Raw genomic sequence first — 21,475 nt, forward strand, 5'->3', positions numbered from 1 at the left:
GGAGACACAGGTTCGTGCCCTGGTCCGGGAGGATCCCACGTGCCGCGGAGTGGCTGGGCCCGTGAGCCATGGCCGCTGAGCCTGCGCGTCCGGAGCCTGTGCGTCCGGAGCCTGTGCTCCGCAACGGGAGAGGCCACAGCCGTGAGAGGCCTGTGTACCGCCAAAAACAAAACAAAACAAAGCAAAAACTACAGGCATGGCTGTCAGCTGCAATGTGAAATTTGAGAGAGAAAGTCATCTCCCAAAACTCCAAGGCGTTGGCCCAAAGCAGCTAGAAAGATGGAAGGAAAGATAAGACGTTCCTGGGAAAGTTCAGGAGGAGCAGGATTGGGGGCCACGATCAGGAGCCGGTTTTGTACGTTTGATGTCCAAGTGCCCCAGACATCCCAGGGGATGGGTAAGTCTGGGGTCAGGGTTGGAAATAAAAATGTAGGAGACTTCAGCATGTCTATGACTTAGTGGTCAGGCTGAGAACTGGCTATGGCGTTTGGACCTCGGAAATCACGAGTGGCCGTTGATAAATAAGAACACTTTCGGTGCTTTGGGGGCCAAAAACCAGATTGGAGTGGAGCCAGAGAGAAGGGGCTGGAAAATATTGGAGCTAAACAAGTCTTTTAAGGAATTTTGCTGTCAAGGAGAACAGAGAACTTGGGGCTGTCGCTGGAGGGTGTGTTGAGGTCAATTTCTTTTTTTCTTTTTAATTCAGGGGGCTTTTAAAAAAATTTTTATTTGTTTTATTTATTTATTTTTGGTTGCGTTGGGTCTCCGTTGCTACGCATGGGCTACTCTTCGTTGTGGTGCACGGGCTTCTCACTGCGGTGGCTTCTCTTGTTGCGGAGCGCGGGCTCTAGGCGTGCGGGAGTTGTGGCACACGGGCTCAGTAGTTGTGGTTCACGGGCTCTAGGCACACAGGCTCAGTAGTTGTGGCTCACGGGCTTAGTTGCTCTGTGACATGTGGGATCTTCCTGGACCAGGGCTCGAACCCGTGTACCCTACATTGGCAGGCAGATTCTTAACCACTGCACCACCAGGGAAGCCCCAGAGGACTTTTTAATTTGGCTTCATTCATCGGATACATTTAGCTGAACTTTTCATTGTGCACACCTTATAATGTATACAAAAGTTGAGAAATTAGGATAATGAGGTCTCACGTACCCATCACACCAACTCAAGAATTACCAATTCACGGCCAAATGTGATTCGTCCCTCCCCCCCACCCCCCATGGCACTGTATTACTTTGAAGAAAATCCCAGCTTTTTATCTGTAAATATTTCGGTATGTATTTCTAAAAGGATAAGGAATCTTTATGTCCCAAAAAACTAAAAATAGAACTACCACATGACCCAGCAATTCCACTCCTGGGTATATATCCCCAAAAAACAAAAACTCCAATTAGAAAAGGTACATGCACCCCAATGTTCATAGCGTTATTTACAATAGCCAAGATATGGAAGCAACCAGAGTGTCCATCAACAGAGGAATGGATAAAGAAGATGTGGTGTATATATACACGGTGGAATACTACTCAGCCATGAAAAAGAACGAGGTTTTGCCATTTGCAGCACCATGGATGGACTTGGAGGGTATTAAGCTAAGTGAATTAAGTCAGACAGAAAGACAAATTCTGTATGGTATCACTAATATGTGGAATCTAAAGAAGTACAACAAACTAGTCAATTGTGAAAGACAATTTTTCCAAGGACATTGGGGGTGGGGGGATGGTTCAGGTGGTAACGCGAGCGATGGGGAGCAATGGGGAGCAGCAGATGAAGCTTCGCTTGCTTGCCTGCCACTCACCTCCTGCTGTGCAGCCCGGTTCCAAAAAGGCCAGTCCGCGGCCCAGGGGTTGAGGACCCCTGATACAGAGAACAAACTAGTGGTTAACAGTGGGAAGAGGGAAGGGGAGAGGGGCAATATAGGCGTAGGGGATTAAAAAAAGGGTTATTATGGGATTATATGAAATCGTGTGTGTGAAACTTTTGAAAATTATAAAGCACTACAGAATTTAAAGAATCTTTCATTCAAAAAAAATAGTTAATGAAAAATAAATAGGGGGGGACTTCCCTGGTGGCACAGTGGTTAAGAATCCACCTGCCAATGCAGGGGACACAGGTTCAAGCCCTGGTCCGGGAAGATCCCACATGCCGCGGAGCAAAGAAGCCTGTGCGCCACACCTACTGAGCCTGCACTCTAGAGCCTGTGAGCCACAACTACGGAAGCCTGCGCCCCTAGAGCCTGTGCTCTGCAACAAGAGAAGCCACCGCAATGAGAAGCCTGCGCACCACACAGAGTAGCCCCTGCTTGCCACAGCTAGAGAAAGCCCACGCACAGCAACGAAGACCCAACGCAGCCAAAAATAAATTTAAAAAATTAAAAAAATAAAAATAAATAGGGGGGGCTTCCCTGGTGGCTCAGTGGTTAAGAATCCGTCTGCCAATGCAGAGGACACGGGTTCAAGCCCTGGTCCGGGAAGATCCCACATGCCACGGAGCAACTAAGCCCGTGCGCCACAACTACTGAGCCTGTGCTCTAGAGCCCGCGAGCCACAACTACCGAGCCCGTGTGCCACAACTACTGAAGCCCATGTGCCTAGAGCCCATGCTCCGCAACAAGAGAAGCCACTGCAATGAGAAGCCAGCACACCGCAACCAAGAGTAACCCTTGCTCGCTGAAATTAGAGAAAGCCCGCGTGCAGCAACGAAGACCCAACGCAGCCAATAAATAAATAAATAAATAAATTGGGGGACTTCCCTGGTGGCGCAGTGGTTAAGAATCTGCCTGACAATGCCGGGGACAGGGGTTTTCGAGCCCTGGTCCGGGAAGATCCCACATGCCGCGGAGCAACTCAGCCTGTGCTCCACAACTACTGAGCCTGCGCTCTAGAGCCCATGAGCCACAACTACTGAGCCCACATGCCACAAGTACTGAAGCCCAAGTGCCTAGAGCCCGTGCTCCGCAACAAGAGAAGCCACCACAATGAGAAGCCTGTGCACCGCAATGAAGGGTAGCTCCCGCTCGCCAAAACTGGAGAAAGCCGGCCCCAAAAACGAAGACCCAACGCAACTAAAACTAAATAAATAAATAAGTAAGTAAATAGGGACTTCCCTGGTGGTCCCGTGGTTAAGAATCCACGCTTCCACTGCAGGGGGTACAGGTTCAACCCCTGGTCAGGGAACCAAGGTCCTACATGCCAAGCAGTGTCCCCCCCCCAAAAAAAACCTGTAAAAATTAAAAAAATAAATAGACAAAAGGATAAGGAATCTTTAAAAAGACAACCACAATATCATTTTCAAACTTAAAAAAAATAACAACACTTACCATGGTCGAATATTCAACCCATGTCAAAATTTCCCTGGTTGTCGCTATTTCTTTTTTTTAGTTTGTTCCAGTCAGGATCCCAATAAGGTGCAGGCATTGCCGCTGGTTGATAAACCTTTAAGTGTCTTATTACTGCAGGTTTCCCCTTAATCTCTCAATCTCTCCCTCTTTTTCTTCTCTTTCCTTGAAATTCACCTGTTGGAGAAACATCGTTGTTTGTCTTGTGGACTTTCCCTCTGTCTGAATTTTGATGATGCGATTCTGTCCTTGGTATTTCCGGTAACCTGGTGTATGAATCTAGACAAATCTGATCGGATTCACGTTCCGCTTTTTGGCAAAAGACCTCTCAGTTGAGGGTGCCTTCTAGCAGGAGGCACATTAAATCCAGTTGTCCCTCTTTCATGACGTTAGGAGGGAATGAGAGTCCTTGTCTAGAACCACCAGTATTCCAATAAGGGCTGCAAAATGGTGACATGACAATTCTACCATTAAAGGAAGAGGATCTTTTGTTTATGTCCTGTTTTTAAGCTGGGAGCCAGCCTGTTTGTATGGGGGTGGGAATGACCCAGTAAAGAGAGGGGGAACGGGAGGCGCCTCGCTTTGACCTTTTACTGAATCCCCTAACTCCAAAAACCTGGCCCCAGCCCATAATCACAGCCTTGACGTCACTCCCTTGACCCCTAGATCTCAGCCTAGCTGTACTCTGCCCTTAACCTCTAGCCTTGGCCCAATCCTTCTATGACCCCTGACCTCTGACCCCGGCCCTATCAAGCCTTCGCCCCCCCCCCCCCCCCCCCCGCCCCGCCCTCTGGAAGACGGATTTTAGGCACAGCCATTAGTCTGAGTCACTGCGGTCGATGGCGCCCAATACCGCGGGAGAGGAGGCGGATTCTGGGGAGAGCCAATAGCTCGAGAGGGCAAGCCGAGTAACAACCAGTAGCCTTGAGCGAGAGGCGGGACTCTGAGAAACGCCAATCGCTGGAGGGACTCGGCGTAACCACAGCCAATGGCTCTGGGGCGGGGGCGTGCTCCTGACCCCGGCAGCTTCCACGACCCGGCTCCAGGGAAATGGCCGGGAGTGGGCGGCTAGCGCTGTGGAGTGTGGCCGGGCAGGGCTGGGTGCGGGGCTCGGGGCCGGCCGTGCTAAGCCGCCTACGGGACGCGGCCGTGGTACGGCCCGGCTTCCTGAGCGCGGCCGAGGAGGAGATACTGAGCGGCGAGCTGGAACCGCAGCTGCGCTACCGTCGATACGAGTACGATCACTGGGACGCGGTGAGGTTGCTGGCGCTGGGGGCGGAGCCACAGCGGGGCGGGGCCTGGGACGTTAGGGGCGGGACGGGGTGGAGCCCTGGGGTGGGCGGGGCTATATCTGGGGGCGGGACCTGGGAATGGGGGCAGTGTCTTGAAGCTGAGGGGCCTTGCGGGCAGGGAGAGCGCTTGGGACATGAGGGCAGGGTCATTAACTGGAGGCAGAACCTGGAACTGAGAGGTGTTTGGGGAACAGGACCAAAGTTAGGGGGGGAAACGGTGTGGAGGGAGTGAGGGAGGGTCACGGGTTGGGGGTGGACCTGGTGTTGGGTGGGATCATGTTGTGAATATTGAAGCTGGGCCAGCATTAGGGACGGCATCTGGGACTGAATTGGAGCCTGATGGTGGGTAGAAAGGACTGAGGCCAGGGGTTCGATCCCTGGTCCAGGAAGATCCCACACACCACGGAGCAACTAAGCCCATGTGCCACAACTCCTGAGCCCAGACGCCACAGCTACTGAAGCCCGTGCTCCGCAACAAGAGAAGCCACCACAATGAGAAGCCCGCACGCCGCAACGAAGAGTAGCCCCCGCTCGCCGCAACTAGAGAAAGCCTGCGCGCAGCAACGGAGACCCAACACAGCCAAAAATAAATAATTTTTTTTAAAAAAGGACTAAGGCCAGACCCAGATGGGTCAGGGTTGGGGTCTGAGACCCAGCATCATGGGGTAAATAGGACCAAGGTTGTGAGTTGAGGGTGGGGGTCAAGGGTCATGCTGGAAAAACCAGGCCTTTGCTTTGCACTTCCACCACCCTCTCCCCCAACCCACCCCAGCCCCACAATGTGCCTTAGTTTCCCTTTTCCCCCCTGGGAGCTTCCAGGCTTGACCTGAGCTCTCTGGGCAGGCCATCCACGGCTTCCGAGAAACAGAGAAGTCGCGCTGGTCAGAGGCAAGCCGGTCCATCCTGCAGCGTGTGCAGGCAGCTGCCTTTGGCCCCGGCCAGACCCTGCTCTCCTCGGTGCACGTGCTGGACCTGGAACCTCGGGGGTACATCAAGCCACACGTGGACAGCATCAAGGTGTGCAGAGGCCAGTGCCTTGGAGTTCCCGGCTGGGGGTGAGCCGGCCAGGCCAAAGCCCACCTGCCAGTGTGTCCCCTCTTCCAGTTCTGTGGATCCACGATTGCTGGCCTGTCCCTGCTGTCTCCCAGCGTCATGCGGCTGGTGCACACCCAGGAGCCAGGGGAGTGGCTGGAACTCTTGCTGGAGCCGGGCTCCCTCTACATCCTTAGGTACTGGCAGCCAGGGAGCCCCCACCCCACCAGTAACTCCTGAGATGCCCACCCAGCACTTTGAGCACCTTCTCTCATTCAGCCCTGACGGCAGACTCTACCCCCCACCGCAGGCGCTCTGCCTTGAACAGGGGCTGCCCTCACCCCACCCGGCCACAGCCTCTATTTTCTCTTGCAGGGGTTCGGCCCGTTATGACTTCTCTCACGAGATCCTTCGGGATGAAGAGTCCTTTTTTGGGGAGCGTCGGGTTCCCCGGGGCCGACGCATCTCTGTGATCTGCCGCTCCCTCCCTGAGGGGATGGGGCCTGGGGAGCCCGGGCAGCTGCCCCCACCCTGCTGACCCCGGGGCCCTCCCCCACAGCTGCTCAAAGACACCGTGTTTGTGAATAAAGTTGGAGAGTGGACAAGCTGGCCTTCCTGGCACCGGCTGTTTTTGGGGGCTGGAATCTGCAGGGGAAGCCGGGACCCCACCTGCCCACCCATCGGGAGCATCCCCGGCAGGACACACACTCACGAGGCTGGAGGAGCAGTTTCCTTTATTGCGCCCCTTGCTGGCGGCCCAAACCACCTCCCCTTCTCTTCGCCTCGGCATCCAAGCCTCCAATAAATAAGTCAGCTGAGCTCCTCCAGCGGCTGCAGGGCCCCAGGCCGGGCATTCTCAGCCGCCGCAGCCACAGGCTGCCGCCGAGAGCTGGGGCAGCCGCTGCCAGCGGTGGCGGTCGTCGAGGAAGGCCACATCGGTGTAGCGGGTGGGGCGGCAGCAGGGCCCACCGTGGGCTCGGCCCTGGCCCCGCAGCCGGGCCAGCGTCAGGCCGTGCTGGGTGCGGGCGCCGCGGGGACAGCTGCCGGCACAGTAGCGGAAGATGACCGTCTCCTCCGACGTGTAGCCCAAGCCCAGCTCAGCCACGGGCAAGGGTAGGCTCCACAGCTGGCACGGGCTGGCCAGGGCTCGGCGCGGGCGGGTGCCTGCGGGGACAGGGGGCAGCTGACAGCAGGCAGGGTCTGGGCGGGAAGGAGTTGGGGAGCGCACGGCGTTCTGGGGGTCCTTACCCAGCTGCGGCCTCCAGGTCCCTCTGTCCACCACTGGCTCAGACAAGAGCTCCTCCTCTGCCACCGAAGCCCCCCAGGCCCCAGGGCCCCCGCGGAGGTCCAAGTGCAGGGTCAGGAGCAGCAGAGAGCCTAGCAGGACTCGTCCTGTGGCCATGGTGACGGGCAGGTCCTGAGGGTGGAGATGCCCTGCGTCCTCAATTTATCCCCCGGCCTGAGCTGCGGAGATAACCTCTTCACTGCCGGCCGCTGCCCTGTCACAAAGGCCTCCGCGTCCCACACCTGGGGCCCAGGCAGTCCCTTTCCTCCTGCCCCACACCGCACATCCTTCTAAGAGTTAAGGGCGCACACCCCCCGCATACCCCATCCAGACATTCCACAGACCTATTTCCGACACCCCCTCCGCCCCCTGATTTACGAGTGTCGTGGCGGCAGCCAGGGCCGAGCCCAGGGCGGGCAACCAGGGTCCCCACCCGACCTGCCTTCTGGAGGGAGAGGTGGGGGGCCCCGTGGGTCCCCCATTGGGGGCTCTCCCCACTTGGGCAGGGTGCTGGGGCTCAGTAGCCCCTGTGTCATGCACCAGGTAGAGCAGATGTGGGTAGGGGGAAGAGGTGGGTTGGCAGGTGGGTGAGCTGACGGGGAATCCATCATGGCTCCTGCCTGGAGGATTAAGACATCATGCCCCTGTCTCCGGGCCTGGCGGAGCCAGCATCAAAACAGGAAAGGGGAGAGGCCCGGGGACAGCCAAGAGCTGGGACACCAGGGGCAGGAAGCTCACCCCGCAGGGACTCCTGTCTCTAGAAGGCCAACCTGAGCCCCCTGGGACCTCAGTCCTGCCCTAGGGTCAGAGGGCATCAGAGCAGAGGGGCGCTTAGGCCCCACCCTGGTCCCGGTGACCTCCCTGCCCTTCCCATCACCCCAGGGAAGTGAGCCTCCATCCCCAGCCGTGAAAGGGGGCTAAACCAGAGTCCCTCCCACATGGGGAGGACAGACAGAAGACGCATAGTGTGTAACGTGGTGCCTGGCACTGTGCAGTTGCGAGAGCTTCTGAGGCAAGGGAAATACGAACAGCTTGTGGAGGTTTGACGAGGTGCTCAATCTCACGCAGGTGGGACTGGGTTAAAACTCGGATGAGACTGTGCACCCAAGATTGGCAGACATCAAAGTCTGCTTACACCCGGCTGGGTGTGTGTGTGTGTGTGACACGGGCACGCCTGTTGGTGACACTGTAAATCGGTAGCCGCTGAGCATTTGCTACAGAAAGTGCAAATCACATCCCTCTGATCCAGGACACCTGCTCAGGAACTCATCCTCCTCAGGTGAGGCAAGATGCAAGCTCAGGGTTATTTGCTGCCTTTTGTATCAGCAAGAGACTGGAGAGGACCTCAACTCCACCCACAGGGGACCGCCTCAATGATTTTGGTGTGGTTGTTCTTGCGCTGTTTATGGAGACTACTTTCAGATGGGGGTGGGAATGTCACGGAGTGGGAATGTCACTTATCCAAAGTCACCCAGAATTAAGAAACACCGGTGGGATTTGGACCCAAGTCAAGCTGAATGCGAGACCCCTGCTCTGAACCCCCGGGGCACATGGCCCGGCCTGGTGGGGAGGCCTTAGACCTCGGTCCACGTGGCAGGCAGAGCAGGGGTGAAATTGCCAGGGCAAGGGGCCATTGCTTCTCTCCCAAAAGGCCTGGCGGAAGGATGGGGAGGGAGGGTGGAATGACCTGGGACATTCCTAGGAATTAACCTGGCGTCTCAGGCATTCCCGCTCGGCAGCCAAGGGCCCGTGGAACTGGATGGGAAAGTTTTCCACCCGCAGCCTCCAGCTTGGGCAAGACGGCAGGCCGGCATCCTGCCCCCAGCTGGATCACTCCAACGGGGGTTCGAAAGTACTCCTGCTGCCAAATTCCGTTTCCAGCAACGTGACTGTCCACGAACTCAAAAAGCCCTCCTGCTACAGCACTCCTAGCAATGCTAGATAAAATAAACGCCTAACCAACTTGTAAGAATCTAAGGGAAGCCCCAGAAACATCACTGGGAAGTTGAAAAATAGGGGCCAGATGCCAAGATCAGCAAGAAGGGGGTATGGGATTTTGTGGTCATGTAGGGACAGAGCCACAAGCTGAGAACCACACCTAAAATGGGCTCAGGACAGGACTTCTGGGGCACCTGCTGGGAGCGTATGCAAAAACCATCTGGAAGGACTTGCCTGCAAAGCAGACCATGCGGGAGTCTCACAGATAGAGGCCCAAGCTGGCCATAAGTCCGTCATCCCAGATCCCAAAACACGAGAACAGATCATGAAAAGGAGTCAGGATACAGCAGGATGCCCGTGAGCTTCAGGTCCTAGGTGAGTGTGATGGAGACTGTAAGTCAAGGATGCTTAAAACTAAAAATGCAAAAGAAGGGATCAAAAACAGAAGGGGCCAGACACTCAAAACAGACCTGCTGATCTGAGAAAGAAACAAAGATAACTTGGAGAATTGGAAAACAGACAGTGAAACTAAGTACTGAATGGGTTTAGGTGGTGGATAAGCCACAGCTGAAGAGAGAACTGGTCAAATGGAAGACCTGAAAGATATCACCCAGTAGAAGCCCAGTGGAGGAGGTTGAGGGGTAAGGAGAGGATTAAGTTCTAGAGGTTTCAGAAGCAGGGGACTGGAGACTGAGAGAAGTAAACTGTGGAGAAAACACTGGGGTCCTCAGACTCAGAGGGTGGGGTGACAGACGGGCAGTGGGACAGGAGGTGGTGAGTGTGGGAATCAAGAGCCCGAGGATTCTAGAAAACAGAGCATGTTTATTGGGGGGGAGCCTCACTCCTTGAGGGAGAAGTGCATCTTGTCGTTGATCATCTTGTGCTCGGGGTTCAGGCGCTTGAGGATCTGGGCCAGCACGTTCACCGTCTGCTGACTGCTCAGCCCCGTCTTCTTGGTCTGGAACTTTTTCAGCAGGTCCTTGGTGGTCATGGGCTTCCGTGTCAGGTAGCGGCGCACGGCATCCTCGGTCACCTGCACGTCGCTGGAGGTGGGCAGGTGGGTGTCAGCAGGCGGCCCTCCGTCCCCAAGGTCCCCTCCGAGGCCCCCCCCCCAAGCCCCCTCCCTGCTCCTGCCATCCTCGCCAACTTACCCGCTGCTGGGAGTGGACTTCCCGGACTGGGGCTGAGGGGTGGACTTCCCCGACAGGCTCTGGGGCCCGGTGTCCAGCCGCAGCCGCTTGGCCGCCGGCGTCTCGCTGGTCCGCTTCCCTGTGGGAGCAGAGGCGGGGCTGAGCCTTGGGGCGCGGAGGCTGGACCCCTGGGGGAACCCCGGGCCAGCGGTGCCAGGATTACATGTGCAAGGGGTTCAGGGGCAGGCAGACAGGATGCTGAAAGGGAGGGCAAGTACGGGGTCAAGAGGTTGAGGCGGGCAGGGTGGGATGGGGCAACTCACCCTGCTCCAGCTTGTTGGCGGCCGCCCTCAGGGTGGAGGAAGTGCTGCCCGTCTCCGTGCTGGGTGTGCCGGGCCGGCTGTTGCCCCGGGAGCTGCCGCCCGACTGCTTCCGCTCCCTCTTGGGGGGCGTCTTCTTCTTCTGGGACACCGGAGTTGGGGATGTGAGTCTGGAGAGGGACACGCCATCCCCCCGCCCCGGGCTGGGCCTTACCGCCATGAAGAGCGCCGAGGAGGCCTCGCTGTCGATGTCGCTCTCCTCCGAGCTGTCCGACTCCTCACTGCTGTCTGCGTGGGGCCAGAGGCGGGGCGTCAGGAGCGGAGGCCCCACCCCCCCCAGCCCCATCCCTGATCAGGGGCCTGGGCCGCGGCCGGGGGAGGCGCACCCACCTTTCTTCCGCTTCTTGTCCTGCGGCGTGGGCGCCTTCTTCTCCTCCTCGTCCTCCTTGTCCTCCTCGGGCGGCTTCTCCTCCTCGCTCTCCTCGCTGCTCTCGCTCTGCTCGTCCACGCCCTTAGGGCCCTCCTCCTGCTGGGTGACCTTGGGCTTGCCCTCCAGCTCGTCCTGGGAGCTGCTGCAAGACGAGCAGAGAGCGGGCCGAGGGTGAGGGAGTGCGTGTGCAGGCCGGCCCAGGGTCTCACACCCGCCTCCTGCCTGCCTCACCTGGAGCCGTCGGACATGTAGTCCACCTCCTGGCCCTCGAAGTCCCCGTCGTCACTGTCCTCAAAGGCCTCGTCGTCTGACCCCTTCTTCTTCTTCTTCTTCCTGCCCCCCTTGCTGGGTGGCGCCTTCTTCTTGGCTTTGAGGGCTCGGCCGCCTGGGGAAGGGGAGACAAGGGGAGGGGCTCGGATGGGCACACTTCACGCTTTGTGTGTCCGATGACACCTGATGTCTCTGGGGCCTTTGCCCCCTGGGGAGAGACACCAGGACTGGCCCCAATTCCTCTAAGAGGCAAAGAGCTGGCCCAGGGGCGCACCTCTCACCCACAGGCCAACCCGACTCCACACCCCCACCACCCCCTTCTCTCTCACACGCAGGGCCACCATCCCTGCCCTGTATCACCTGGGCAGCCAGAGACCATGCCTTGGCCCAGAGCCCACTGGCATGACTCAAACTGGCCAGTCCTAAGCCGTTTCCTTGGAAACCCCAGTTGAGGCTGTGGCCGAGGCCTTCCTATGGCTCCCTGCTGCCTCCTACCAACCCTGGTGCTTCCCCAAGCGGACAAGCTCCCGGGCCCAGGGGCCCATGAGTAACCAAGTTTTCCTTTCAGGGGCATTAACCTCTCAGTCATCACAGAGCCACCTTGATAAATTATGACCGGGCACTAATCAGGCAGCTGTGCCGACCACCCCAGCCACGGAAGCTCTGCCAGCCTCACCCTCCTCGCCACTGGCCTCGCTGTCATCAGAGGACATCTCCAGGTCATCCTCCAGGTCGTGGATGCGCAGCTCACTGGCCTTCTTGCGCCCACGCTTCTCCTTCTCCTCGTCCTCCTCGTCCTGGTCCTGGTCCTTGAGCCGCCGCTGCTGCATGATGCTGAAGTGGTTCAGGACTTTGTTTCTCCTGTGGGTGGGGGGCACAGCAGGGGTTGACAAGGGGCCTGGCTCCAGAGCCCACCTCCAGGAGCTGGGCCTTGTCCCGGGTGCCACCCTGCACTTCCACCGGGCATTCCCCAGAGGGGAACCACAGACACATGTAGGTGAGAAGAGGGACAAGCTGACCCCGCACATGGGGACGCACATGTGTGGCAGCAACAGCCTGAGATCACACAGGGAGAGCTGGCCCTCCTTCAGTTCCCGCTCTACCCAGAGTCCCTCAGGAGAAGGCCTCACGCGATGCTGATGCCCCAGCACCTTCCTTGGGCTCAGGGCCTCTCTCAGGCAACAGAATCAGGCCATATGATACAGTCACATCCGTCACTTTTGTTGTAGTTCATGGGTGCCTTCTTTTTAATGGCAGGGGGTACTGGTGTTTCCATTTAGAGTGGTGATGAAAGTTTTTAAAAATGTGATTGCATTTAAAGACAGTCTTAGGGGACTTCCCTGGTGGTGCAGTGGTTAAGAATCTGCCTGCCAATGCTGGGGACATGGGTTTGAGCCCTGGTCCGGGAAGATCCCACATGCCACGGAGCAACTAAGCCCGTGCGCCACAACTACTGAGCCTGTGCTCTAGACCCCACAAGCCACAACTACTGAGCCCGTGTGCCATAACTACTGAAGCCGTGTGCCTACAGCCTGTGCTCTGCAACAAGAGAAGCCAATGCAGTGAGAAGCCTGTGCACTGCAACGAAGAGCAGCCCCCGCTTGCCACAACTACAGAAAGCCTGTGTGCAGCAACGAAGACCCAACACAGCCAAAAATAAATAAATTTATAAAAAATTTTAAAAATAATAAAAATAAAGAGAGTCTTAGGATTGTATATAACAACAGGAGCAGAATTCATGGGTAGTATATAAAAAAGAATGAAGCTGTATTCAACATGGTACTGGAAGTCCTAGCCACAGCCATCAGATAAGAAAAAATAAATACAAGGAATCCGAATTGGAATGGAAGAAGTAAAACTGTCTGCAGATGACATGATACTATATACAGAAAATCCTAAACACACCACCAAAAAAACAATGAGAACTGATAAATGATACTGCAGGATATAAAACTAATATATACAAATCTGTTGTGTTTCTACACACTAACAACAAACTATCAGAAAGAGAAATTAAGAAAACAATCCCATTTACAATCGCATCCAAAAGAATAAAATACCTAGGTATAAATCTAACCGAGGAGGTGAAAGACTTGTACTCAGAAAACTATAAGAAAGAAATTGAAGATGACACGAACAAATGGAAAGATACACCATGCTCATGGATTGGGAGAATGAATATTGTTAAAGTGACCATTCTACCCAAGGCAATCTAGAGAGTCAATGCAATCCCTATCAAAACACCAATGGCATTTTTCACAGAACCAAAAAAATAATTCTGAAATTTCTATGAAAAGACAAAAGACCCCAAGTAGCCAAAACAACTTTGAGAAAGAACAACAAAGCTGGAGGTATCATGCTCCCTGCTCTCAAACTATACTACAAACCTACAGTCATCAAAACAGTATGGTACTGGCACAAAAACACATAGACTGATGGAACAGAATAGACAGTCTAGGAATGAACGCACATTATATAGTCAATAAATCTATGACAAAGGAGGCAAGAATATATAATGAAAAGAAGACAGTCTCTTCAATAAATGGTGTTGAGAAAATGGGACTATTCTCTCACACCACACACAAAAATAAACTCAAAATGGATTAAAGACTTAAATGTAAGACCTGAAAGCATAAAAATTCTAGAAGAAAACTCTTTGACACTGGTCTTAGCAATATTTTTTTGGATATGTCTCCCCAGACAAGGGAAACAACAGCAAAAATAAATAGGGCAACACCAAACTAAAAAGCTTTTGCACGATGAAGGAAACCATCAACAAACCAAAAAGGTTGCCCACTGAATGGGAGAAGGTATTTGCAAATGATATATCTGATAAGGGGGGTTAATATCCAAAATACAAAGAACTCATACAACTCAACATGAAAAAAGCAAACAACCTGATTAAAAAATGGGCAGAAGGGCTTCCCTGGTGGCGCAGTGGCTGAGAGTCCGCCTGCCGATGCAGGGGACACGGGTTCGTGCCCCGGTCTGGGAAGATCCCACATGCCACAGAGTGGCTGGGCCCGTGAGCCATGGCCACTGAGCCTGCGCGTCTGGAGCCTGTGCACCGCAATGGGAGAGGCCACAACAGTGAGAGGCCCGCATACCGAGAAAAAAAAAAAAAAAAATGGGCAGAAGACCTGAATAGACATTTTTCCAAAAAAGACATACAGATGCCAACAATCACATGAAGAGATGCTCAACATCACAAATGATCAGGGAAATGCAAATCCAAACTGTAATAAGAGGGCTTCCCTGGTGGCACAGTGGTTGGGAGTCCACCTGCCGATGCAGGGGATGCGGGTTCGTGTCCTGGTCCGGGAGGATCCTGCATGTCGCGGAGCGGCTGGGCCCATGGGCCACGGCCGCTGAGCCTGCGCGTCCGGAGCCTGTGCTCTGCGGTGGTGGGAGAAGCCACAGCAGTGAGAGGCCTGCGTACCGCAAAAAACCCCCAAAAAACTGTAATAAGATATCACCTCACACCAGTCAGAATGGTTATTTTCAAAAGACAACAAATAACAAGGGTTGGTGAGGGTGTGGAGAAAAGGGAACCCTCGTGCACTGTTGGTGGGAATGTAAATTGGTGCAGCCACTGTGGAAAACAGTATGGAGATTAAATTAAAACTACCGTACAATCCAAAATTCCACTTCTGGGTGTCTTTCCGAAGAAAAGAAAAACACTAACTCAAAAAGGTATATGCACCCCTATGTTCATTACAGCACTATTTACAATAGCCAAGATGTGGAAGATAAATACTGTACTTATATGTAGAATTAAAAAAAAAAGAACAAACATAACAAAACAGAAACAGAGTCATAGATACAGGGAACAAACAGGTGGTCGCCAGAGGGAAGAGGAGTGAGGGGATGAGTGAAATAGGTGAGGGAGATTAAGAGGTACAAACTTTCAGTTGCAAAATAAATGTCACGAGGACAAAATGTACAGGATAGGAACAGAGTCAACGATGACACAGTATCTTTATATGGTGATGATGCAACTCGACTCATCGTGGTGATCATTTTGAAATGTATAGAAATATCGAATCAATAGGTTTTACACTAGGAACATAGTGATGTAGGTCAATGATACTTCAACCAACAAACTCACAGAGAAAGGAATCAGATTTGTGGTTACCAGAAGTGGCCAGAGGGGGAAGTGGATGAAGGTGGTTAAAAGGTTCAAACTTCCAGTTATAAGATAAATAAGTACGAGCGATGTATAGTGTATGACATGATTAGGGTTAATTACCACTGCTGTATGTTATATATGAAAGTTTTGAGAGTAAACCCTAAGAGACCGCATCACGAGGAAAAAATTTTTTTTTCTTTCTCTTTTATTTTATACCTATATGAGATGATGGGTGTTCACTAAAAGTTATTGTGGTAAACATTTCATGGTGTATGTAAGTCAAATCATTATGCTGTACACCTAGAACTTAGTGCTGGATGTCAATTACACCTCCATTAAACTGGAAGAAAAAAAAAAAAAAACAGGAATGAAGCTCCATTACACAAGAATGTAAATGTACTTAACACCACTGAATGGTACACTTAAAAATGGTTAAGACGATACATTTTACATATTTTTTTACTACAATTAAAATTTTTAAAAAATGAAGCAGCGATACACACTACAATGTGGATAAAGCTTGAGGACACCATGCTCAGTGATATAAACCAGACATAAAAGACCAAACACTGTCTGATTCCACTCCCTAGAGGACTCAGATCCAGAGACAGGAAGTAGATGGTGGGGGCCGGGGGCTGGGGGAGGGGCTGGGGAGTCAGTGTTTCATGGGGACAGAGTTTCAGTTTGGGAAGATGAGAAAGTTCTGGAGATGGAGGGGGCGGATGGCTGCACGACAGTGTGAACGTACTTAATGCCACTGAGCTGTGCATTTAAAAATGGTAAATGTTATTTTATGTGTATTCTACCAGCAGTTGATCCAGCTGTGAGACCTGCCTGGGGGAAGCCATGTAGGCCGGGGAGACCCCACCCTGTTCACCGATTCCTGCTCCAGGGCTCAGCTCAGCCACTCCCCCATCCCTGGCTCTTGCACCGCCCGTGCATCCCTGATGGTCCCACGTCCATTCCCCCACTGGACTGGGAGCTCCCTGAGGGGCTGGTGAGATCTGGCTTGGTCACCACTGAGTCCCCAGCTCCCAACCGGGAACAATGTTCGGGGGATGCACCTCATTTCCAGTCGTGCCCCCTCACTCACCTCTCCCACTCCTCCTCGGCCTCCTCGGCCGTGAGCGTGCGGTGCTTGGCCAGCGGCGTGAAGTTGTACCAGTTGTGCACGGGGAAGGCCTCAAAAGCCCCATCCGGGCACTGGGTAAAGATGTAGTAGGATGTGTTCTCTGTCACACCTCCCTTCTTTATGCCCTTGAACCTGCATGGAGTTCAAGGTTACTGTCGGCCAGAGCAAGAGGCACCAGCCTCACCCTCATACACCCCCCTGCAACCCCAGGCCTACCCCCTCTCCAGAGCCACCTGAGTCCTCCCAGCAGAATCTGAGGCTGGAAGGCCTTGGGCTGGCCCTTCGACTGTCTGAGCCTGGATTTCCACATCTGGAAAGCACAGCTCCCCACCTTGCAGAGCGGGCTTAGGGTTCCTTTGCATTATACATGTCATGGTCCTTTCTGGCCATGAAGAGCACCGGGCCCTACAGTCAGACCCCTCCGGATTTGCCTCCAGAATCTTCCTGGGGGCTGAACCACTGCCAGCCCCCTCCTGGCCTCTGGCATCACCCGCAAGTGGAGGCAGTCTTACAGCGTGCCCCTTCCCTGCCTACAGCCTTCAGGCTCCCCTGGGCCCCAGCCCACCCACAGTCCAGCTGCAGCCTGGCGCCCACCGCCCTATCCATCTGCCCACCCTGTCACTGTCATGCGCTGTGACAGTCCCTAGGGCTCGGCGCTTCGTGCCTTCGTGCTCGCTGTTCTGCCGGAGTGCCCTTCATCCCCCTAACCTCTGTCCTCCCCACCCCCCGAACCCCAGGTGGCCCCTCACTGGGTGCCGCAGTACCAGAGCCCGGGCTTCGGGCATCCCGGCCCTCAGAGCTCCTGCCCGGGCATCCCGTCAGCTCATCTACCTAAGTAAAACCCTTCGCAGGAGGATGAGTTGTCACTCCTGGGCTGTTACTCCCGCTGTACAGCAGGCACATAAGAGTTCAGCCGAGGGCACCCGCGGAGTGGGGTCGAGAGCGGCACTTACTTCCGGCCTGATTTGCCATTGACTCGGAGCAGCCAAGGCTGGTCCTCGGGCCGGAACTCCTTGAGGACTATGCCATACTTCTTCCTCCGCGCCTCCTCCCGGAGCCTGCGGTTGAACTCGCTGCCGGCGCCCGACTCAGGCATCTCCTCCTCTTGGTAAATCTTCTTGTTGCTCAGGTCGCGTTCCAGCCGGGCCTGGGAGGACAGGAAGCAACACCTCTCATCTGGGGGCCTGATCCCACCACCAACACCCTTTCCTCCCCCGAAGCTGCGCGGCGGGCACTCAAAGCCACCTGGTTGGCGAAAAGGTGCTCGGTGAAATGTGGGTGAAGGGATCTGGGCAAGCCCTGTATTATGTCAATTTTTGCAGCTTTTTGAAAGTTGGAAATTATTTCCCAGTGAAAAGTTAGAAAGAAAGGAAGGAGGGAAGAAAGAAAGAAAAAGATTGGCACTGACATATATACACTAATATGTAAAAAACAGATAACTAATAAGAACCTGCTGTATAAAAAATAAATAAGTAAATAAAATTCAAAAAAAAAGAAAGAGAAAAGAAAAAGAAAGAAACCCCAGAACCCAGCCACTTCTCATAACCTGTTTGCTCCAAACCCCATCACGGCTCACCTGGACCAGAGCCTTCACCTCTGCCCTGTCCCCTTCACCTGCCCTCGACCCCACATTGGCAAAATCACTTTACAATTCTCTGTTTCTAAGCCTTTAGTGGCTTCTGCTATGGATGGATGTTTGTGTCCCCCCAAAATGCCTTTGCTTTTTTTTGCTGCGCAGCTTGTGGGATCTTAGTTCCCCAACCAGGGATTGAACCCCGGCCCTCGGCAGTGAAAGCGTGGAGTCCTAACCACTGGACCACCAGGGAATTCCCCCAAAATGCATTTGTTGAAGCCTAATCTCCAGTGTGATGGTATCTGGGGTGGGGCCTTTGGCAGACGATTAGGTTATGAGGGTGGAGCCTTATGAGTGGGATGTGCGCCCTTATAAAGGATTCCAGAGAGCTCCGTCCCCCTTCTCCCAGGTGAGGACACAGTGAAAATGTACCAGCTATGAAACAGGAAGCACACCCTCACCAGTCACCAAATCTTGTTGGCACCTTGATCTTGGACTTCCAACCTCTGGAACTGTGATAAATAAGTGTCTGTTGTTTATAAACCACCCAGTCTCTGGTATGCTGCTATAGCAGCCTCTACAAACTAAGACAGTTTCCAAAGACCTTTCTACAGGGGACGCGGGCTTGTGCCCTGGTCCGGGAAGATCCCACGTGCGGCGGAGCAGCTAGGCCCGTGAGCCGTGGCCGCTGGGCCTGCGCGTCCGGAGCCTGTGCTCCGCGACGGGAGAGGCCACGACAGTGAGAGGCCCACATACTGCAAAAAAAAAAAAAAAAATGCCCATCAGTGGACACAACTTCTCCTTTCAGGAGAAACCTCCTGCAGGGCCAGACATATCTCACCCCCAGGGATGCCCAGCAGCTCAGCCTGGGCCTTAGTCATCACTTATCTCCACCCAGGGACAGCTGAGGATACTAAGCCTTAGTTACTATCACAACTAAGCAACTATTACAACCACCAAGGCCAGGATCAGGTTCTCTCACGCCCTCAGAAACGGGACTTACCTGATTCCAAGTAGCGAGGTTGACTTTATCGGCTGCATTGAAAGCCATGATATTATATTTTTTGGTGGTATTTCTGGAATGGACAAGAAAAGGCAGTGCTCAATCATTCATTCATTCAGTAAACCCTCCCTGGCTCAGCCCTTTGTGCCTGCGCTCATGCTGGGGACCCATAAAAGAACCCAGGGGGACCCATAAAAGAACCCAGAGGTTCCCAGTCTGTCAGGGAAGTGGGATCCATACTCCCAAGCCCATTCAGAGAAAAGGGACAAAGATTTCTAGGAACCCAAGATGTGGCGATAATTGGGAGCTCAGCCCTGGGCCGGGGGGTGGGCAGGCAGGGAATGCCTCCTGAAGGAGGAAAATCCCATAAGTGAATTTTGCAGGATCAACAAGAATCCACCCAGCAGAGTCACAGTTGGCATTCCTGCCAGAGGGAATGCTAGGCAGGGGGCTGCGTCTTACTGTATATTAATGTACTCGTTCATTCATTCACTCCATTCAAAAAAGTGATGCCCCAGAGGCCTCAGCTCAACCCCAGCCCTGGAAGGAGAATCAGGAGGTGCCAGGCACGTCTGGAGGCTCGTGAAGATTTTAATCCCTTTTTGAGGGAAGAGGGGGAGGTGAGGGTCAGGGACTTACTTGGGAACTCGGACGACATACTCAGTGACATTCTGGCTGCTGGGGCCCTGAGGGAAGAGAAAGCAGGACAGTGAGTGAGGGGCTACAGAACCCACCACCTGGACCCCCCGAACCGCCTCGCCGCACACTTACGAGGGCCGCCATGGGCGATGGGCGATGGTCGGGGACCGGTCCGAACCTCGTCCTTTTCGCCTTCCCCGGGGTCCGCGTCCCTCGGTCCCGCGGAAGCCACCCTCAAGGTGTCGGGCCTCTGGCTCCAATAGAGGACACCAAGCCCGGGGTACAGCAGATCTGGGAAAATCAATCCGGAGGCGGCACTGGGTCAGCGGTCAACCTCGGAGGCCTCTAGTGCCACACCTGCGCCTGCGCGGCCGCCTATACCGGAAGCGAAGCTCTCTAGCAGGCCGAGTCGCGGAAGCCGACTCTGAGCTAAAGACAACTCTTTCTACACCTGGAGCGCTGGCTGACCGCAATATATAGCGCCGATAACCCCCATCACGCCGCGTGGGAACGCCCCCCCCACGTGACGTCCCACTTACCACCGCGGGCATCTTGGGAGGGGAGGGAGAAACTCGCCCAACTCTTGGGCTCTTGGACGCCTTTGCGCACGCGCTCCTCCGCTCCGGAAGTGAGTCACAGGAGGCTGCGTTACCACAGCAACCGAGGCCTTCTTCGCACCCAACTGCTGCGGCACTACCTGAGCCACTTTCGGGTTCATTTCTTACCCCTAACCCCGGGGGTAACCCTATCGTCTCGCCAAATGATCGGGCCAGGGGCCCTTGGGACGTTGAACCGAGCCAGGAGGGGTCAGGGCCTAGGTGGGGATGGGGCGCGATCACCCCATGGGCTGCTGGCAGGATGGGTCTGTGCAAGTCCAAGCTGCCCCAAATGGGCAGGCCCCTGAGGCCCCAGGAGAAGGGTAATATCGCGGGGGTGGCTGGCTTACTGGGGGGAAGGGAAGGAGACTGTGTAGGGCAGGAAAGTACAGGTACCCCACCCCACCAAGTCCACCCCCCCACGCCCCTCCTCCCCCACCGTGGTAGTCACAGAACTGCGCATGCTCAGGGTCAGTCATTCAGCGATCCACTTTAGCGGTTGCTGTGCAGGGTTCTGGGCAGTCCACGGTGAATGTGGCAAACCAGCTCCCTGTCCTCTTGGAGATTACAGTGTAGTGGACACAGTCTCCGAAAATGCTATCTACAACCCAGGAGGAACAGGGCTGCCACAGGGAAAGAGCAGGTGGCCCTGAGGGCTCAGGGAAGAGGGAAGGTTTAAACTAGGAGTTGGCTAAGAAAAAGGGGAGGGAAGCAAGACAACAAAACTGCATCATAGACTACAGCACTCCATAGATGTGTCTGATAGTTACGGACATTCATCTATCCCTCATCCACTACGATGTGTCAGAAACCATGCCAACTACTAGAAATATAGGGACGAGAAAGACAGATAGACCCTGTCCTCGTGCAGTACAGAGTCTGGCTGGGGAGACAAACAAGAATAAGTAAACAGGCAGAGTCATTACTGATTGTGGCCATTGCTGGAGGGAATGGGATTCTAAGACTGGGAATGGGGGACTTCCCTGGTGGCGCAGTGGTTAAGAATCTGCCTGCCAATGCAAGGAACACAGGTTCGTGCCCTGGTCCGGGAAGATCCCACATGCCGTGGAGCAACTAAGCCCGTGTGCCACAGCTACTGAGCCTGTGCTCTGGAGCCCGCGAGCCACAACTACTGAGCCCGCGTTCCTAGAGCCCATGCTCCACAACAAAGAGTAGCCACCACAACGAGAAGCCCGCGCACCGCAACAAAGAGTAGCCACCCCTCTCTGCAACTAGAGAAAGCCTGCGCACAGCAACAAAGACCCAGCGTAGCCAAAAATAAATAAATTTATTAAAAAAAAAAAAAAAGACTGGGAATGATGGAGTGGGAAGCTCTTTGGGCAGAGCTTAGAGAAGACCTGATGGGTGA

General features: G+C 54.3%; 3 protein-coding genes across 7 annotated transcripts; 1 reads left to right on the top strand and 2 right to left on the bottom strand.

Moving 5' to 3' along the window:
- Positions 1-4,355: 4,355 nt before the first annotated feature.
- Positions 4,356-6,266, top strand: ALKBH7 (alkB homolog 7). The gene is made up of 4 exons (XM_029217206.1): positions 4,356-4,591; positions 5,473-5,646; positions 5,734-5,858; positions 6,037-6,266. Exons 1-4 carry the CDS (start codon positions 4,388-4,390, stop codon positions 6,197-6,199), a joined length of 666 nt encoding a protein of 221 aa, XP_029073039.1. The 5' UTR covers positions 4,356-4,387; the 3' UTR covers positions 6,200-6,266.
- A 46-nt stretch (positions 6,267-6,312) lies between these two features.
- Positions 6,313-9,686, bottom strand: PSPN (persephin). 3 transcript variants are annotated; one of them, XM_029217208.1, is made up of 3 exons: positions 9,119-9,686; positions 6,910-7,078; positions 6,313-6,825 (listed from the first exon to the last, which is right to left on the bottom strand). In XM_029217208.1, exons 1-3 carry the CDS (start codon positions 9,209-9,211, stop codon positions 6,518-6,520), a joined length of 570 nt encoding a protein of 189 aa, XP_029073041.1. In that variant the 5' UTR covers positions 9,212-9,686; the 3' UTR covers positions 6,313-6,517. The 3 variants fall into 3 exon arrangements, with proteins under 3 accessions (XP_029073041.1, XP_029073040.1, XP_029073042.1); XM_029217207.1 differs by having other exon boundaries at positions 6,313-7,078; XM_029217209.1 differs by having other exon boundaries at positions 6,910-9,686.
- GTF2F1 (general transcription factor IIF subunit 1) lies at positions 9,687-20,122 on the bottom strand. 3 transcript variants are annotated; one of them, XM_029217204.1, is made up of 14 exons: positions 20,050-20,122; positions 19,643-19,801; positions 19,511-19,557; positions 18,872-18,944; positions 18,330-18,623; positions 17,249-17,442; positions 16,257-16,427; positions 11,711-11,895; positions 10,996-11,149; positions 10,725-10,906; positions 10,549-10,622; positions 10,338-10,476; positions 10,036-10,153; positions 9,687-9,927 (listed from the first exon to the last, which is right to left on the bottom strand). In XM_029217204.1, the coding sequence occupies exons 6-14, from the start codon at positions 17,389-17,391 to the stop codon at positions 9,723-9,725; spliced, it is 1,371 nt and encodes a 456-aa protein (XP_029073037.1). In that variant the 5' UTR covers positions 17,392-17,442; positions 18,330-18,623; positions 18,872-18,944; positions 19,511-19,557; positions 19,643-19,801; positions 20,050-20,122; the 3' UTR covers positions 9,687-9,722. The 3 variants fall into 3 exon arrangements, with proteins under 3 accessions (XP_029073037.1, XP_029073036.1, XP_029073035.1); XM_029217203.1 differs by lacking the exon at positions 18,330-18,623; XM_029217202.1 differs by lacking the exons at positions 18,330-18,623; positions 20,050-20,122 and having other exon boundaries at positions 19,643-19,976.
- Positions 20,123-21,475: the final 1,353 nt, after the last annotated feature.

The sequence above is a fragment of the Monodon monoceros genome, unplaced genomic scaffold (genome assembly GCF_005190385.1).
Source record: "Monodon monoceros isolate NGI ecotype Baffin Bay Population unplaced genomic scaffold, NGI_Narwhal_1 Super_Scaffold_12, whole genome shotgun sequence".
Lineage (NCBI taxonomy): Eukaryota > Metazoa > Chordata > Mammalia > Artiodactyla > Monodontidae > Monodon > Monodon monoceros.

What these genes read in the sequence shown, in the direction of transcription:
- ALKBH7 (XM_029217206.1), top strand. Translation starts at nt 4,388, where the DNA reads ATGGCCGGGAGTGGGCGGCTAGCGCTGTGGAGTGTGGCCGGGCAGGGC. An exon ending in AGTACGATCACTGGGACGCG is followed by an intron (nt 4,592 to 5,472) that starts GTGAGGTTGCTG and finishes CTCTCTGGGCAG; the next exon opens with GCCATCCACGGCTTCCGAGA. An exon ending in GGCTCCCTCTACATCCTTAG is followed by an intron (nt 5,859 to 6,036) that starts GTACTGGCAGCC and finishes TTTCTCTTGCAG; the next exon opens with GGGTTCGGCCCGTTATGACT.
- PSPN (XM_029217207.1), bottom strand. Translation starts at nt 9,211, where the DNA reads ATGATCTGTTCTCGTGTTTTGGGATCTGGGATGACGGACTTATGGCCA. An exon ending in CCGCATGGTCTGCTTTGCAG is followed by an intron (nt 7,079 to 9,118) that starts GCAAGTCCTTCC and finishes CTCCACCCTCAG; the next exon opens with GACCTGCCCGTCACCATGGC.
- GTF2F1 (XM_029217203.1), bottom strand. An exon ending in ACCTCGCTACTTGGAATCAG is followed by an intron (nt 17,443 to 18,871) that starts GTAAGTCCCGTT and finishes CTGTCCTCCCAG; the next exon opens with GCCCGGCTGGAACGCGACCT. An exon ending in GGACAAGAAGCGGAAGAAAG is followed by an intron (nt 10,623 to 10,724) that starts GTGGGTGCGCCT and finishes GGCCCCACGCAG; the next exon opens with ACAGCAGTGAGGAGTCGGAC.